The sequence below is a fragment of the Megascapheus bottae genome, chromosome 18, assembly GCF_031878675.1.
Source record: "Megascapheus bottae isolate mThoBot1 chromosome 18, mThoBot2.hap1, whole genome shotgun sequence".
Lineage (NCBI taxonomy): Eukaryota > Metazoa > Chordata > Mammalia > Rodentia > Geomyidae > Megascapheus > Megascapheus bottae.
In genome coordinates, this window is record NC_143526.1 from 17513216 (window position 1) to 17533265 (window position 20050).

Here is a 20050-nt window from a genome sequence, read left to right on the forward strand (position 1 = left end):
GAAATCAAGATAAGTGGGAGGAGGGTGGGAGGGAAATGGGGACCATGTCATGAGAAAGGGTGTCAATGTTTGTGAAGTAATGCACCTTCTATTTGATGAATATAATGTATCCCTTCTATTAATCACAATAAAAAATTATTAAAAAATAAATTTAAAAAATGTTTTATACCATGCTCCTTTTAATTAGGAGACATTGAGAAGAGTTTGGCAGCCACCCAGGAAGAGAGAAGTGGGGAAAACAGGTTGCCAGCTAGATCACAGATGATAGTTGGCTTTAGAAAAAACTCTACATACTAAACCATTCAAGTGATCTGACATGAGAGTCCTAAGCACAAGGGAAAATGCAATCTTAGATTAGATGATAGGAATTGATCAGCTTGATGAGTGTTGAGGAAGCTGTTGGGCTAGTAAGGGGAACTTCTTGTATGGTTTTTGTATTGTGGTTAATCAGGTATTTGGGCTAAGGAAATAGTTTCTTGTTCCCTGAATCCCCCAATGAACAGACTTAACTTCACATATAAAACTTTTGTATAATTTAAGTGTTGAACTCACTTTGTAGATCTTGCAAGTATACTATCTAAATTGAATGTATGTTTATACACATACATTAAATATTTCTGAAGTAATTTTAAGTATTATTTTAAGAAGTTTGACATTCCCTCACATATATTTTTTTGAATAGGTCATATTTTTAGTTACTTCAAAATGTATACCATTCATGAAATATAGGCCAAATCAAAGTTACCTTACAGGGGAACATCTTGTTCATGCAGAATAAAATGAACTCAGTAATTTCCATTTTCAAATATTACTCTTGTGGTAGAAAACTAAGTCAGGGGATATGGTATTATAGAAAATGGAATGTATAGAGGTATTTGCATGATGAAGACAATGTTTTGTTTGCCTCATAAACTGTCTCAGAAAATGTTTTAAAACAAAATACTGTAAGATGTTATTTTATGAAGACTTATGAAGGTAGAGTAAGGGTTAATTTAGAATTGTGTTATTTCTTTTTTAGAGAAGATTTTATTTGAATTTGTTACTGTTTTGAAGTAGGTTTAATGTTAAGTTCTGGAAATTGTTATAATAGGTCTTTGTAATGCATTGACTGAATTAGCCTGCTTAAACTGTCACAGCAGAATATCTTAGATTTGGCAACTTAAATAATAGTTATTTCATTTGCACAGGTTTAGAGGTGGGAAGTTCTGGGTCAAGGTGCTGGGAAATTTGACTTCTAATAAAGCTGTCTTCCAGTTTGTAGACAGCTGATTTGTGGTTGTGTCCTCATACAACTTTTCCTTGGCGTATGTTTGGTAAGAGAAAGATCTCAATTCCTCTTCTTTATAAGATCATCAATCCAGTTCACAAAAAGATTGCTCTCTGACTTTATTCAGATTTAGTTACTTATCAAAGTTCTTACCTCCAAATACCATGACAATAGAGAGTAAATCTTTACCATACAAATCTGAGCTTATATGTGGGTACTTTCCATCCATAACATGAATGTAGGCACTTGTGCTTCTGGATTATTTAGATAGAGAGTATTTTTAACACGTAAATATTAGCTGTGCTCCCTGGCATACATACTTCTCTCCAGAAGTGGAATTGTCCCTAGATTTCCTTCCCCTTTTGTCATCCCAATTCTCTGCCATCATGTTTCTATTGTTTTTTTTTAGCTATATCCAATAGCCAATGCTTATACTGTATGCATACAGAGGTGACAAAGGAATCTTAAATGAAATTCAATACCCTCAAGTGGCATTGATACTGGTCAGTAGGACCTGACACATTGATAGGATTGGAGCAAAATCCTGGAGTGCAACAGGTTTGTCTCACATAACAGAGAGATTTCAGACACTATGTAAATACTTCAGTATTTCAGAAGTGCTTGAAGTAATACACAGAGCTGTGCTGACAGACTGTTTTATTTTTAAAGTGACTGTCCGTTCTATTTTTAGTGGAAATAATGTTGATAAATTTCTCAAAATAATTTATTAGCCAACAATATCAATGAGAAGTAGTTTACCATAAGACCATTCAATATAAGCCCTAAATAACCTTCAAACACACATTTCTGATTTTCTGATTCATGTATGATAAGAATTAAGAATATATATATATATATGTCATATATAATAATAATATACTACTAACATCATTGCTCACAGACTGTTAATCCTTGTCCCAAGAATTTTCATTCTGTAAGTCTTGGGTGATGTTTGAAAATTTCTAGGTGATGACAGTGTTGTGAGCCCTAGGACTATTCTTTGAGAAAAACATTCCTTCAAAATACACTGAAGTTCTTGAAGCCCATATGCATATAAGTCCACGTGTGTGTGTGTGTGTGTGTGTGTGTGTGTGTGTGTGTGTGTGTGTGTGTGTGTGTGGTTATGAGGCTTGAACTCCACCTGAGCTTTTCAGTTTAAGGTTACCGCCCTACCCCTGGGCCTGGGTGTTGTCTCTGAGTTCTTCAGCTCAAGCCTACTGCCCTACCCTGGAGCCAAGCCCCACTTCCTGTTTTATTGAGGTTAATTGCAGATAAAAGACTCAGGTCCTTTTGTTCCTGAGTGGCTTTACTTTAAACCTTGATCCTCAGATCTCAACCTCCTGAGTAGCTAGGATTACAGGTGTGAGCCATCCAGCCTGGCTACAGAAGTCCTCTTTTATCTAAGCAGGATTCTGGTATGTATTCTCTTGTAGAAGGTCCACAGACTGTCCATCTCCAGGAGACATTTTGTGGATAGTAAAGAAGGACACTTTGATAGGGAATCTGTGAGTTCTATGTCAACATGTGAAGGCTAGAGAGACATTTTTGGAGCATCCTTCCTTTACATTAGACATACTGGATTGTCCTTTGAGTCTAAGAAATACCCAGAAAATATCCTGCCCCATCATATCATTTCATCAAGCCCTCTGGTCTTTCAGGAAAGATCTCCTTCAGAGTGAACCTTACCATATCAAACACATGTATGAAGTAGAATAAAGACAATTTATGTAAAAAGGGGAGAAGGTGAGGGGATAAGAAAGAGTAATAGAGTAGGTGAATTTGAACAAAACATATATTTGCATATGGAAATATCACAGTGAAGTCCTTTTGTATAGTTAATATATAAAGAAAATAAAATGGGAAAATAAGGCAGCAAGTATTATACTATTAAGTATTATTTTATTTCTGCTAAGTAAATAATCTGAGAGCATGTATGTATATACATACATATATATATATATAAACATATATGGATATTATTCCTAGCACAGTATCACATGATACAACCCAGAACATATACTGACAATGTCTGATTTTAAAAATTAATATCATATTTGTTCATATAATCAGACATTGTCAGTATATGCTCTATGTTTTAGCATACAATAGTGTTCCTGAATGTAAAAGAAAAATGGAATAATACAAATTAAAGGTAATAGGCTTTTCCTCTGTCACTTTCTCCCTAAGTTAAATCTAAACACAGCCATCAGCCATATGTGACTAAGGGATACTTAGTTACATCCAAATGACACATTATGTGTTAAATGTTCATTACATTTCTCGGACCTGTACATAGAAATAAATGCTATAACATCATGATTTTTTAGGATAACTAGATTTTACAGTTGGTATATTTTGAATATCTTAGCTAAAATAACATAGTATTAAAGTAATTTTTGCCTCTCATTTTCAATATAGCTATTGGAACATTTAAAGTTTGTACCTGAAATGCTCATCCATGACTCAAATTTCTACCTATTGGACAATGCGCTTATAGAGAATAAAATATTCAAATGACTTATACCAATCATTAAAGCCATGCTTATTTGAGGTCCAGAATATAAGAAATAGTAGCTTGTCAAAGAATTGTACATTCAAAATTAGGAATTCTAGTTTGGCTTATAGAGAAACATTGACAGATAGTGATAGAAATGATTGGGAAGAAGAATCTAGTTAGGAATAATCAGAGAGTATGCTATGAGGAGGAATTAGAGAAAGAAAGAGAATGATGAGTACGTAACAGCTACTACACTGAGAAACTATTTATATCCAAACAATACCCAGTGGCAGAACCTGCTCCCAGCTAATCACTAGAAAGCAAATGAGGACCAATACAGACAGATGATATGTTTCCCCTCATGATACTTATGAAACTTTAGTTATAGTGAGGTGGGGCATGGAGTGGGACTTGAGGTCGAGCTCAGTGGTAGAGAATTTTCCTAGCAAGACTGGCTTGATCTGAAATACTGTGAAATAAATAGAGAAAAGAAAGGCAGGCAGGCAGGCAGGCAGGCAGGCAGACAGGCAGGCAGGCAGGGAGGGAGGGAGGGAGGGAGGGAGGGAGGAAGGAAGGAAGGAAGGAAGGAAGGAAGGAAGGAAGGAAGGAAGGAAGGAAGGAAGGAAGGAAGGAAGGAAAGAAGGAAGGAAGGAAGAAGGAGGAAAGTAACAAAAAGAGGAATGAAGGAAGGAAAGAAAGAGGAATTCAACCAACCCAAACACCACTTATGATGGGAATGAGGGAAGAAGAGGAGGCAGGATCTGTAAAAAGGAAAGCTTGAGAAAGGAACAGATTTGCAGTGATCGCAGTGAGGGTTTAGGAAGTGGTGAGGGCTGAGATGAGGGTTTAGTGGAGGTGGGCTCTACCTAGAAAACATTACCAGAGAAGGCTGTGGTGAGACTGAGACAATGAGAAGTGGAATGATAAGAGGGGAGCCTAAGAAGACAGCTAGTATCTGCAATGTTAGGGAGCACCAATTCATGTTTTATATTGAGGTCTTCTGGGAGAAATTAAGGAGTGACCTAGGATGTATTTACTGATGGTTAAGGAACTCTGTGTTGGGCACCTTGGCCTGCGTAAAGTCAGAGGAGTATGTAAGATCCTCATATATGTACTTGAATTCAACTCATTAAAACTAGCTGCCTGGTTAACAGTTTCATACTTGAAACATATGGTCAAACATAGTGAGCTATGTGCCACTGAGAGTCAGTGAACAGACATTCCAGAATCAGGGTTTTATGAGCTCTTTTCTTGGCACTATCCTCATTGATTGCCTGACATAAAGACCCTCACTGCTTTGTGACAGGTGTCGTGGTTGAAGGAATGGCGTCAAACATGATTTGGGCATGAGGAAGAACTAAATAGTAGTATCACAATAAAAATTCAGAATGAGTCTGCCCTAAAACACAGAACATGCAACCAACATAGCATTCATTTCAGGAAAACACCGACTGAAAACTAATAGCAGGCCACCTAAAAACCGTACAACATTCCTTGAAAATAAAAATGTGGAGGAATGATTTGCTTGCTCCTGTAAAATTCACTGGACTTGAATAATGCTTACATATGCGTACATGCATGTGTTCATGTTTTCCTTCATCCAGAGGAGATAAATATCCAAAGGGTAGAAAAACACATTATTATGAATATTTTTCAATTTTCTTTTCAAAAAAGACCTTGATTTTTTTCTTTTTTTCCTCTTTCTTCCTTTCTTCCTTCCTTCCTTCCTTTCTTTTTTTGCCCTCAATATATGCGTGGCAATTTACCTGGTATAAGTACTGGTTGCTGTACCTGTGAAATTAAAAGAAATAACAGTACCATCATCTCTGCTAGATTAGCTAGTTGCTCCACCAAGTCCTTTTTCTTCCCTATATTACATAGAAAGGAGGAATTTATGGGTAAGCCACTCATGTTCCTCTCCTGGCCTGTGGGCCATGAGTAGTTAACGAAATGTGTGCTACTCTCAAGCCTGTCCATATGAACTTTCCATACAACTTTTTCTTTCATTCCCCATTTGCTGAATGTATGTCAAGATACCTTTGAGGCCTGAGATGAACAATTGTTGCATTAGTTTGAGTCTCTGCCTCCATGAAACATGACCCATCATTACAGATTCCATGTGTATGAAAAACAAATTTTTCATCTATAAGTCCGATGCTTTCATTATAGCAGCTGACAACACTAAACCCATATTCTTCTTTAATTTAAAAAATTTGTTGTAATAGTTAAATACGATGGTATTTGAGGGACCATTTTTTGTTTGTCATTGTTTTTAGCTTCAACCATTTAGGATCTATCCACACAGACAATTCTTAGGACACACAATTACTTTGTTCCTGCTGAAAGCGTTGATTTTTTCGAAATAAAGAAAGAAATTAGCAAAGATGACATGACATGACAGCAAAGACATTTTGAGGATAAGGGAAGGGAATATAATTACACACTAAAAATCCCTGCTTCAGTTTTTAAAGTTTTTCTCCCGAAAAACTAACAAAATACTTGTGGCAACAAAACCCAAATCTAATTTGTGCTCAGAAAAAAGTTTTTCTTTTTGTCTCTCATTTTGTTTCTGTTCATTTTCTTCCTTCCAGAAATCATGTTTTGTGGTCTGATATGCAGATAGAATCTTTGCAGTTAGAACAACAGTGAAAACCCACGACATGTGGTTACCTTTTGAACCATGGGAAAATTCCTGAATTTCTTCACAGTTGATATAAAAAGGAGATTGTAGGTGCAGAGAGGAGGGGAAAGGCATTAGCACACATGGAAGAATAAACTATTAAGTTAAAATGACACTGTTTAGGGCCTCAGTTAATACAAGAGGCTGGTAAGCTTTTTTGAGTTCTACTCAGGGGAAGTCTCAAAGGAGAATTTGAACTGAGAATACTGTTCAGAAGGGAAAGATTGATCAGTAGTAGATAACTTGAGCCAGGGCTCTGTGGTGTTGATCTCATGGTCTTCCCCCTGATACTGGCATATGTCAGTGTTAGATAAAAATAAATGAAACAGGAGGCCAGGAGTATGGCCTAGTGGTAGAGTGCTTGCCTAGCATGCATGAAGAGCTGAGTTCGATTCCTTGGTATCACATACATAGAAAAAGCCAGAAGTGGTTGTGTGGCTCAAGTGGTAGAGCTCTAGCCTTGACAAAGCCCAAGGACAGTGATCAGGCCCTGAGTTCAAGCCCCAGGACTGGCAAAGAAAAAAATCAAACGGTATATCTAAGTTCTCCAAACTAGCCCCAGTCAGGACTTCTGTTTGCAAGGAAGTTCTAGAAAGCAAGAAGTTCTGGGAAAATGTGGGATTGGAAAGAACGGTTGCTTATTTTCTGGAAACTGTTAAGAATGATCCAGAGAAAACACAGTGCCTGGTGCCTGGAGTGGTATCAAAGCCTTAACTATCTTCCCTGAAGTGAAAAGTCCACTGAGAAGCTTATTTCACGAGTAGTTGGTTGAGTATCAAGTAACTGATTCTGCCTGATTCTGTGTGGAGGGTGGATGTAATTGGCATGTGTGACAGCCAGGAATGGCATGAGTGAACTCTGTGATAGATTTCCATGCTTTGGGGGAGAGTTTTATATCTATTTGCATCTCATAGGAACAGAGAAATATCATAAATCATAGATCAAGCTGGGAGAAATGTTGAACCTCAAAACAGTGTGTGTATGTGTGTGTGTGTGTGTGTGTGTGTGTGTGTGTGTGTGTGTGTGGCGTGTGTTGTTCACACAACCATTTAGGAATGTTGCTGGTCCTTCTGCTTAGGAAAGTAACCAGTGTGCTTTTCTATTTTAAAAGACATATCAGTGCTAATTATAAAAACAATAGGAAGATAAACTCTCTATTTAGTATCATCAGTGTTTGTTAAGAAACTTTGTTTTGTACTCCAGTATACGATGTTTCACTATAATGTTGACCTTATGGAAAAGGAAAGTAGAATGAATGGTACTTCTTAGAGACTAGGTAGTATGGGACAGGGCTGGCATATAGAGAGACAAGAGGAAGTAATTTTCATTTCTATCGCAGTAGGTTAGCCATGACCCAATGCATGATATATTTAAAACCAATAAGAAGAACATGGAAGTTGCCAAAACAAAAATGATTAATGGTTGAGGAGATAGGAATACTTATTACCCTTATGTGATCATTAGACATTGTGTATCTATACCTCCTTGTCATACTATATCCCACAGCGATGTACAGAGTTGTACCAAGAAAAAAAAAGATAATCAATGCTGCAGTGCTGATTTTTTCTGTCTCTTCTACCTCACCTTCACTCTTATTTTTTACTCTCTTGCAATATAGTCCCGAATTGCTGGCTCAAAGAGAAGAAACTGGGCAATATGCTTTTGCTTACGAGACTGTTGTCAAAAACTATAAACAAAACTGGGTGCCAGTGGCTCATGCCTATAATCCTAGCTACTCAGGAGTCTGATATCTGTAGACTCAGTTTCAATGCCAGTCTGAGCAGAAATGTCTTCAAGGTTTCATGTTCAATGTAACATAGCAAAACGTTGGGCTGGAGGTATGGTTCAACTGGTAGATCACTAGCCAAGCAATCAAGCACTCTGAGAAATAGGCCTTGAGTTTGAGCCTTAGCACTGCCAAAGATAGTTTTACAAAATCTATGAACAGGAATTCCTCTCTGGAACTTTATAAGAATGGCTCTCCATATGACTACCAATAGAAACATGTCCATTTTTAAGAAAGCAATTTAACCATTACCTATTTGTTCTATGAAAGTATGAGTCACTGAAATCAGAACTTGGAGCTTTGTTCTTTATTTCTGGATCAGATGCAAGACTGTTTCCCCAAATTACATTTCATGAGATTTTAGACAATGTTCTACCAAGAGAAAAAAACAACAAAGAAAAAACAAAATATTTAAAATGAGATGTTATTGCTTAATATGATAAAGTCACATTCTCTGAGTACTTTGATTTTTTTTCTTTTGTTAGTTGTGGGTCTTGAACTCTGGGCCTGGGTGCTGTCCCTGAGCTCTTCATCTTAAGGCTATTGCTCTACCACTTGAGCCACAGTACCACTTCTATTGGACATGTGTCCCTCAGACTTTCATACCTGAGCTGGCTTTTTCTTTTTTCTTTTCTTTTCTTTTCTTTTTTTTAAAGCAAATCCAGGTACACCCCTATACAATCTACTTGACTTTGTCTAATCTTCGTGTTTCCAAAGAGGTTTGACTTCCAAACTTGTTTATCAAGAAATATTTATTAAACTCTTCAAGAACATCACAGAGATTTAATGAACAAAAATTTGAGCAAAAGTTATATTATTGTTCCCGGGTATCTGAAGTAAAAATTGCTTTGGTTTTATGTCCTAGGGCTTGAACTCAGGGCCTCAGCACTGTCCATTGATCCTGAGCTTTTTGCTCAAGGCTAGCATTTTACTTGAGACACATCTCCACTTTTGGCTTATTTTAGTGGCTAATTGGAGAAAAGATTCTCACAGGACTTTGCTGCCTCAGTTGGCTTTGAACTCTGATTCTTAGATTTCAGTCTCCTGAGTAGCTAGGATTACAAGCATGAGCCACAATATCTGGCTGAAATATATTTTTATTGCCTTTCTCCAGTGTCTTTGCCTCTAAAATATGATCATATGTGTCTTATTCTATATGATCTACTGTTAGAATCTCTTTTTCAATGAAATAGTAAAAGAAGTCACTTCCAAAATTAACTCTAGAACTCCTTAAATCACCATTTTATTGCAATATTACTCCTTTAAATTCAACATTAATGTATTTTTGCATATGTGCAATGATGTTTGAGAATCTCTTAGCTAGTCTAAAAGATTTTTCACAGAAAAAACAGACTGCATTTAATTAGCAGATGTTCAGTGTCTCTCCAGATTGGCTAGATATACCACCTTTGTAGGAATAGTCAAGAGTTACTCAGAATGTTATTTTTAAACTGAATAAATATGAAAGTGAAAAGGCCAGAAAATTACATTCCAAGAATAGTAAATTGGAGTCAAATTAAAAAATTTAATATACTCAAGATATACTACGATTTTCACCTTTAGACATCATTATACTATGGCCATTTGTTTTGGTGTAGTATTAATATCAATCTCTGTCATTCTCTAAAGTGTGTAGGTTTTCAAGATACATGGTTCTAGTCATCCTTCAACAACCCAGGCATTCTGAAATGAATTCTAGGCTCCCAAGAGGAGGCCAATATCTGTGGATGCCTGTGGCTCTTATGAATTATAGAATTTGAGTATATCTCAAGCATACTTTATATATTTTAAGTCATCTCAAGGTTTCTTATAATATCTATTACAATGTAAATACTATATACATGGGTTTCATACTATAGTTCTTAGAGAATAATGATTAAAAAGTGTATACATGTTCAACATAGATACAATTCAAATAATTTTGATATGTACTTGGTTAAACCTGTACTGTAGAACTTATGGATATACAGATCCAAATGTATGTTGTTTTCTAGAAAACCCTAGCAAAAGCATTGTAAATCACGTATCTAAGACCCTTCCATGCTAAATACTGTAAGAGAATAAAAGATAGAAAAATTCTTTATGAACATTTCTACCTTCTACAAGGACTCAAAGGCCAAAATATAAGTATGATAATGACAGTAAAAATAAAAAATTAATACTACCAACACCTATTTAAAATTTGCCATGTTTGAGAAGCTGTTGCAATCACTTTATATATAAACTGAGTGTTTCAGTTTTCATAATCCTATATTATAAATACTCTTATGGTCTGAATTTTACAGAGGAGAAAACTAAGGTACAAGTTAGGAAAGTTATCCAAACTCACATAGCAATGATAATGTTAACCCAAAATAAACTTAAGTTTATAAAGTTTGCAAGGTATCCCCCAAGAGGCTAAAAATCTAGACCACTCAATTTGAAAATATCAACAAAAATATTTGTATAAATTTTGACTAGTTTTTATGTGTATTTAACTCCGCAAAATAGAGTATTATACAAGGAATTGAAGGAAGAATGGAGAAAAATGAAAAAAGGCAGGAAAGGAGGCAAGGGAATGAGGGCAGGAAGGAGAAGTGGAGGGAAGGAAGGGGAAGAGGAAAGAAGAAAGGGATAAAAGAAGGATGGAAGGAGGGAAAAGATCAATGCAAAAGACTGGAGGTAAGCTTTGAAAATTGATTAGGATTTTAATAGGAAGAATGAAAAACAGACATAACAAAGTGGTGGCAGAATGTCTGCGCTAAGGGTATTAGGGAAAGTACAGATAAGTGACTAGCATACTTCCTGAATATAAGGAATCATGGATGTTATTAGAAGGTGATTGGACTTTATGCCCAGTGTGGAGCACAACTGAGACTTTCTGGGCATCTATGTCATTCTAACCTTGACCCCAGGTTAGAACCAAGGTCATGATGGTAAGCAAATAGCTGGCTCTGGACTGTGCTCTTGTTGCTTCAGTTTTGCTCCATGCTCCACTTGACTTCTCTGGACCTATCTATATTCCTGTCCCTACATTATCCCAGGCCAAAAGCATTCCTGGGCCCCCAAGCCATGATTCAAAAGGCAGCATGATGGGTAAAAAAGGTATAGGCTTTAAGTTTAAACATATTTGATTTATATATCTTGTTTCTATCTTTGGGGTGTTTTGACAGGTTATTTACATTTGGGGGGCTTCAGATACCTGCCAAATTGAGATCACATTACTGACTTAAAAAATAATGAGATACTTTACACACACTGAAGGGGAAAATTAAGAAAAAATGTTTACTGATGGAAATATGAATATTTACAGCCTTTATAGAAGGCAATTTGTCAATACCTACTAAAAATACATACTTCTTGAAGCCAAGATCACATTCCTGGAATCTTTCCCATACTAACAAAAGTGCCATAGTATAAAGGATATATGGGCAAGTATGGCTATTGAGCATTGTTTGTGGAAGAATAAAATGGAAAGAAAGTGCTCGTTCTTCATAAGAAAATCACTGAATAAATTATAATGTATCTGAACTATGGAATATCATGTGAGCTATAAAATAGATGAATTATGCCAACACAAAGCAACATACAGGGATTTCCACAAAAGTTTAGTGCTTATAACAAAGCAAGATTCAGAAAAGTTATATGTAACATGATAGAATATTTTAAAGTAAGCATATATATCTATATGTATATAAATATGTATATATACAATAATTGTTAGAATTATATATATTTATAATATGTAATTATATATATTGTATATATACATCTATATATATTTAATAATTGTTAAAATTTTTGAGCCTCCATCCTGGGCATGACTTGAAATGCCTTAAATTCATCTTAGGTCTTAATAGTCTTTGAAGTAGATGCTATCAATGTCTTTATTTTACATGGATGAAACTTAGGCACAGTCAGATGTAAGTAATTTTCCCATGATCATGAACTTGGGTTGAATACAGGTAGATTATATATTATGAAAATTGGAGCCAGAGACTAGATTCTTTATCAGTCTTTTGCTTACTTTTTAAATAATTAGAAGGTGAAAAGTTAATAGACAATAAAGAAGAAATCGTACTATCATAACACATTTACATATACATCTATCATATGTACATGCATTGTATATATACACTTTTATGTATAAAAAGTTATGCATGTTCATGTACTTAGAAGTACATTAAAGAATGGTACCCCAGATACAAATTGTAATTGTCTTTGAGTGGGGTCAAAGATGGCTTTTCACTCTTGTATTATTTGAATGCTATACAAGAAAATTTTTATTTAAAAATCAGAAAAAGCAATAAATGTGATTTCATTGTGGGGGAGAAAAAAAGTATGAAATTCCATTATTAGACTTTCCTTACAGAAATTATTTTAATGTTTACAAAGTAAAAGCAATGTTTCTAGAAAGCACAGACTTTAAAACTGTAGCTGAAGAAACTATTCAAAATGGCAACTATATAAGCAGATGAATATGCATTTATGGGAAAATAAAATTAAATGATGTTAGATTATCCAAAAACAGGGAAAGAATTTCACCATCTACTTTTATATTTACGAGACAGTTTCAAATTTGTTTACATTGCAGAATGCCTTTAGAAAATCCTACATATATGTATGTAATTTGTGGTTGCCTGGAAAAAATTACTAGAAGTTTATACCCAGTATGTTATAAATTCATGATTCTGTGGATTGGAGTCATAGATGGCAATTTTTATTTATTCTTTTGCATATTCTTATAGTAAATATGTTTTACTTTTACAATGAGAAAATCCATGAGATTAAAAAATATTTCCATCTCTTACCTCATAATTCAACAAAAGAATCAGGAATTTATCCTGAGGAACTGACTACAGATACACATGAAGATTTATCTAAAATGAATGCATTACATTTCCCTATTATTTATAATAGAGATATAACTGTAAATAACTAGCTAATCTAACATCAGGGCATTGGCTATGTAAATTGTGAGACAACTAGATGAAATATTATGCCTCCAGTGGAAATCATATCTCTGAGGCATACTCAGCATTCATGGCCTTCAGTAGAATGAAACAACAGTATAGTTCACTTATTGTTATTTACTTATGTATTTATTTTCAATTGAGTCCTTAGTGGTAAAATAGTGATATTACTTTTACTTTTTATCTTTCCCTATGTTTAAAATATTTTTTACAATAAGTATATATTGCTCTTGTGAGAACAAATATTACCCTTTCCAAAAAGATTCCCAAGTTCATGTATGAGTTACTCATTGGAATTTACATTAATAAAAGTCTCTTCTTCCCCCCTCTCTGTTTTATGTAATTTATTTTTTTATTATCATACAGGGGTTACCGTTACATTCGTAAGGTAGTTGGTACATTTTTCCCCTCCCTTTCCCTCCCTCAACCTCTCCCAAGGTATAGAGTTTATTTCCAACATATTGTCTTGTGAATATTGCTGCTACACTGGCTCATCATCTTTCATTGTCTTTTGAGTCTCGGGTTCCCCTTTTGAGAAATGAGGACTACATTGTCCTGAAATGTAAAGCACTGAGTACAGAGATACTAATTTCTTAATATCATAATTTCTTCACCTTTATTGAACTACTGGAGGCTGAAGTATTCTAAGAGGTGGTAAAGTGTATTCAGTCAGTCAGTGTAGATTCAAGGCCAGAGATTGCTGTGTCCCTGCTATGAGTGGGTCAAACACTAAAGAAGGACTAAGATATGGCAGCACTGGACTTGCTATGACTCCTCCTTTCTCCTTGGTTCCTTTTGGTAAGGCTGACACTTGCTGGAGCTTTCCCTCTTTCTGACTGTAATTTTGACCTCCAGGAAGTCCAAAACTAAATAAAATTCTGCAACTAAATCCTTCACCAGTTGACTTTCTATTTCCTAAAAGCCAAATAGCAATTAAGTGACTTACAAAGAGTTCCAAATAGTATGAGCTCTGGTGTGCACCTGAGTATTAATTGATGTTGTGTTTAATATTAATGAGTCTATGATTTGGTCTAGTTGACCTTCAAATTAAAACTAGGTACTGATTAAATAATAAGACAGGTGAATGTGAATGTGTTGAAACAGTGTATGTCCCTCACCAGTACAGTGCCTGGGTCTTGGAAGTAGATGAAGATGAGCTATTGAAAGTGTACAGACATATACCAGGTACCCAGATCAGATACAGTGACAACAAGGGAAAAACCACATGGGGGAAAAAGCAAAAGAAAAGAGAACTAACTTTACATAGTACATTAAAAACAACCACCACAAAGAGAAATCTCTTGTTTCCCTATCTTTGAGTTCATTTCACTTAGCCTCTTCTTATATGGTCATATGTACATAGGGTTTGAGCTATTGTGATCTTCTGCTAGGGAAATCCTACACACGTACTAATTACTACAAATGAGGGAAACCATGAAGCCTCTGTTTCTTTGGTTCTAGCTCACTTCATTTACTATGATTTTTTTCCCTAGTCTTTCCATTTCCTTACTAATATGGCAATGCCATTCTTTCTGATGGCAGCATAGAATTCTCATATATATATATATATATATATATATATATATATCACATTTTCTTGGTCCATTCATGTACTGAGGGGCATACTGTGATAGTGTGTTGTATATAGGTGTATTTGAATTGGGGAAGGGAAGGGGAACAACATGGTGAGACAAAGGACAAAGGGTGAACCAGTGCAACAATGATGCTCACAAGACAATACGGTGGAAATGAGCTTTACAACTTGAAGGTGGATATTAAGGGGAGGGAAAGTGGGAGAAAAATGTGAAAGGAGGTAACAATATTCAAGAAGAAATACAATTTATATATCTAACTGTAATCCCCTGCTACATCACCCCAACAATAACATTAAATTTAAAAAAGCACATAGAAAAGTAGAATACAGCATTATACTTTCTTAAGGTGATAAACTACCAGTGTTAACAATAATAACTTGCAGAAGTTTCAATGCAGTTATGAGATAGTCTTATGTATTTTTACTCCTGTGTTTAACTTAAAATAGCTCTCACCCTGAAACTCTAGAATTTATCTTTCTTAGAGGTTATAAAGTGTAAAATACACGTCATTAAATAAAGAGTATTTTTGCTAGTCAATAAAGAATGCCTTAACCAACATCAGAAGGCCTATCAACCTACATATTGTTTTTTCCCCCCTTGACCTCTTTCAGGTTTGAGTTCTTTTCAGTTCAAGTCTACTGATCACATCATTGGCATTCACCCACCCTCGTGAAGATGAGTTGTTCAGCACAATTTGCCCTCTCATCTCTCTCTCAACTCAATTCCTGTACACCTGACAGCTAGAATGACTCACAAGAAACAGGTGCCTTCAGTGTCTAGAGGACAGACAATCTAGTTCCCAATTCATACATTGAGCCTTCTAGCAGTTTGCCTAGTTACCGGCTATGTGGGGTAATTGGTTCTAAGAGGAAAATATATCTAAACTATTTGAATGAAATCATCACTATAAACATCTGGATTATAACAATTCCTCTCAAAACTTTTCAACTTCCTCTTATCTATCTGATTGTCTCTTCCCCCACAAAGAGATAGCCATCCCTCATCTGACTGGCTCCTTTTCAACCATTCTATCCCTTGAAGACACTAATTTTTAGCAATATTCCAACTTACAATGGATGTAAAGCCAGCCAACTAATGAGCATCACTAGAAATACCCAAATTAGTCTGAAATTCCATGGGAGTTATGTGGGAAAGCATAACAAATGCAGCCCAGAATAGTGATTCTAAAGCTCAAGAAGATGCTCATAGAAGCAAAGTCTTGAAACAAAGTGAAGAAAACACAGACTCCTTTAGGAGCTGTGATCAGCAAAAAAAGGTTCTGCCACTTAAACCAGAGAGTGCAATAAGCATTTCTATAAGCTACCTTTTAACTCCAGGCTTTTAAAATAGCTTTGGTGTCACTGAGGAGAGATATTTCTGCATGAAAGCTAATAATGGAGAATGTTTGAAATGAATCCTCCACACTTATGACTTTGCTTTAACCCCAACTTGACCTCAATATTGTAGAATTTGAATGGAATATTCTTTTTCAAAATTTCTGAGCCATGCATCTATCAGTCAAGATGACAGTTTCATTAGCATTAGATACTTGGTCTAAGCATTGAACTGATAATCAATTAAAAAGAGTGATGTTATGTGTATGGTATTTCTAATGAGAAATGACAAAAAAAACATATCATGTGCTATATTTTAAAGTGAAACTTATGGATGGATACAATCTAAAACACTTAATATTCCCCAAATAAATAAATTAATCAATATTAAGAATTTATTTAAGTGAAATCCCTATAACTTGACATTTAGTCTTGTGAAGGAATGACATTTTGTGACATATGACAGAATTCTTTGATTGGAGTTGCCACCATTAGAAATTTTATTTTAAGGAAAATTCCTGAAAGTATTTCAAGAAATAAACTGTTCCTAGCATGAGCAATTAATGGTGTCACATCCTAAAAGCATCAAGAAATATCACAAACACTATGTTTCTAACAAAGGTGTGATATCTCCACACTAAATAACACAACAGGAAAAATCTCAGCTTCAAGTTATCAACTTAGACTCTCTGTCTTATTTGTTAAACTCTGCCTTTTTGACTTTATAACACTTAAAAATTATCATAAGCTAAATATTTGGAATGTCTAAAATTTTTGGTTTAAAATGAGTCTCACTTTTCCTCCTTTTTGTCTTGACATGCATGGTTCTATTTTACCCTAAAATAACCTTGAGTTGTTTGCAGAGACTGGATATTTGACACAAATTACATTTTTAGATATATCAAGTGGTTTTGAAACCAATCACCCAAAATGGTGGAAGCTATGCTGGGTTTCCCAGATCTTCTGGAAATGAAAGATTTCTCCTCCATCCACCTGTGGATGAGGCCACCCCTTCCCTGGGCACCTAGCATAGCATGAACTATCCATGGAGCTATTTCCAGATTCTCCTCTCCAGCTCAGAAGCCCCCTTTCTCTTCAGACTTCCCATACAGTCAGCTGAGATCTCTTCTGAGAATATATCACAGCTTAATTTCCCCCTCTAGCCAGTTCTGTTTCATTTGTTTTATTATTTTAGTGGGTGATTGAAAAGACTTTGTCTGTTTGCTCATCTCCATCTCTGACTTTTTGGTGAATTCCAGTCTATACATGCAGCAAGTGAACAGCTAAGCAACTGGCCTGTATTATACTCTGTGAGGTAGACACTATTATTGTCACCATTTTATTTTTCCCCCCAGAAGAAAAATTTGAAATGCAAATGATTTGTCATTTTTGGCTAGTTCCTTGTTAATGACTAGTATTTTTTTTCCAAAATCATCTGAATTGCCGGTGGCAAAGCCAGGATTTATAGTTCAACTATGCAGACCCATTGTTCTCATTCTGCAACTCCCAACTGTCCAAGGCCATTGATGAAGGAAAACAAAAACCATAAAACACATTACCCTAAAACAAGAAATAAAAATAAAAGTCGGGCACGGTGATTTATGACTGTAATCCTAGTTCCTCAGGAGGCTGAGATCTGAGGATCATGGTTCAAAGCCAGCCTCGGCACTAAAGACCTTGAGACTCTTTTCTCCAATTAGTCACTAGAAAAGTGGAAGTGGTGCTATGGCTCCACAGCACTAGCCTTGAGCTGAAGAGCTCAGGGACAGAGCCCAGGCCCAGAGTTCAAGCCCCACTACCGACAAAAACAAAACAAAACAAAACAAAACAAAAACAATACAAGTATTTCAGTACTAAACTTCCAATACTTTAATTTTCTAAACACTGATTTAAGGAGTAATATCAATGACAAGTGTGCACTGTATGTATAGCATATCAAATTAAAGCAATACATTGGACACCTATATCTTAAAGTTTCAAGTAGACCGCATGGTTTACCAGATAGCTGTCCATTTGTACAAATATCACTAGTCTGCCAATCACAGAATAGTTGTAATAGCTATCCTCAATGGTAACTTGCCACTTAAACAAGAGGGAAGAGGAATTATTCCTTTGAGAATGTTTTTAAATCTAAGTATCCTTACATCTCTCTTTTTCTTCTTATTCCTCAAATTTTCTCCCAGAAACTAAATTTTTCTTTATTTTTCTCCTTACTGTGATAGTTGACCTAGCAATATTTTCATTTAGTAATTGTTTTCAGAATGGAGACTGATGTTCTTGCCAAAGATGGACTTCTAGAGATGCCTTCTAAACATTTCTTTCTTGAAATACCTCTAATAGGTGGTCCTCAAAGTCATCCTCTAAAATTTATTTCTTGTATGTAGCTATAAACAGAAGAACTGACTAATAATACAGTTGTTTCAAGTAAACATCTCTAACTTTAATTACTCTGATCATCTTATTTCATAACCTGTTATTTTTAGAGGAACAAATGTTGATGGATATGTAAATTCTGGGAGAGGCTAAATATGGAATGTAACAGAGTGGGTGGATCTGTGTTTTGGAAATAGAGAAGTTTAAGGAGAATTAGATATGCTCACTGCTTGGTTTTCCCATATAAACAAAACTCAAGTGGTCTACTTTGAAGTCTCTGAATTTTAAATGTAATAAGTAGATTCCTACCTTCATCTTTGCAATCTTCCCCTGCATCTTCTGAAGCAGGGCTGGGCGCAGGGGTGGTGCTAACACCATCTGGAAAACAGCATAAGAAATGTGGCCTCAATTAATATCATCCAGCTGTGAACTCTCTTGTCCCCTGTGCCTCTCTTTATATTCTACCCAAGCGCTTGTGAGCTCCCTTCATGCATTGAGTCATCTTTGAAGAAGTAAAAGAGTTGTAATCATTTTTAAATATTATGAAATAGAACTAATGACCTATTAATGAAATAGAAAATGAAGTAGTGTGTGTGTGTGTGTGTGTGTGTGTGTGTGTGTGTTTGTGTGTGAAGGGATGGCTGTGCAGCTGCACCAACTAACCCAGTAGCTGTTACCAATAGTCATTTGGAGATTTCTTTTTTCTTGTTTTTGTGTTTCAGGGCCTACGAATTTGGCTCAAGGAGGACCCTGTACCATAGAAGGATTGCCACCACTGTAGCATTTTTGGTTGGGGAGATTTGTAGTTAATTGGAAATAGAATCTCATGAATTTCCCTGTCTATATTGATTTTAAACCACAATCCTCAGACCTCAGCCTCCTGAGCAGGTAGGCTTACATGAAGAAAACACTAGCACCTAGCAATTTGGAGACTTCATGTCACCTAAACACAGAATGGAGACCAAGAACTTGAAGAAGCCTGTCCTGCTCAGCACCAATTAGCCTCTTCTGAATGGGTACTCATATTTGGCCTTTGGGATGGTAGATAACTACTAGCATTCAGACAGTATATGCAAAATATGAAGGATTATTAAACCTATTTGGAATGCTTAATTCCTGGCATCTGAGAAATGGATATATGGACTTTTTTCTTCTTCTGAAATTGTCCTGGTAATAAAGAGAACTTATGTGCCTGCTAAATAACACACATTTAAAGGAACATCCCCATTTTCCTATCATATCTTTAGTCTATAATATATATGAGCATTTCTTTTAAACTTTCATTTCTATTGGAACAGAGAATAAAATTTTCAGGAGGGGGATAATTGGTGATAATGACTCACATTTTTTTGCTAGGTGATAATCTTCAATTAAAATGAAAATGATGAACTATTCACCTTCCCCTGATGTCACAACATCTATCTTCCTTTCACAGAAAAGTTGCCAAAAAGTTACAGTTATTCTCTACTTCCTCACTTCAAAAGCTCCTTTTAACCTAGTCTAAAAAGATCTTCTAGAATGCCCTTATCAAATGTGACAGTACCCTCCCTTTGAGAAGCCAATGGT

At 35.5% G+C, this 20050-nt stretch overlaps 1 protein-coding gene across 1 annotated transcript in view; it reads right to left on the reverse strand.

Moving 5' to 3' along the window:
• The window catches only part of Macrod2 (mono-ADP ribosylhydrolase 2), a 1707616-nt gene that overhangs the window by 89367 nt on the left and 1598199 nt on the right, over positions 1 to 20050 (reverse strand). Inside the window, exon 13 of the mRNA XM_090352924.1 lies at positions 18794 to 18862. Coding sequence (XP_090209050.1) covers positions 18794 to 18862 — 69 coding nt within the window. The remainder of the gene's footprint in view (positions 1 to 18793; positions 18863 to 20050) is intronic.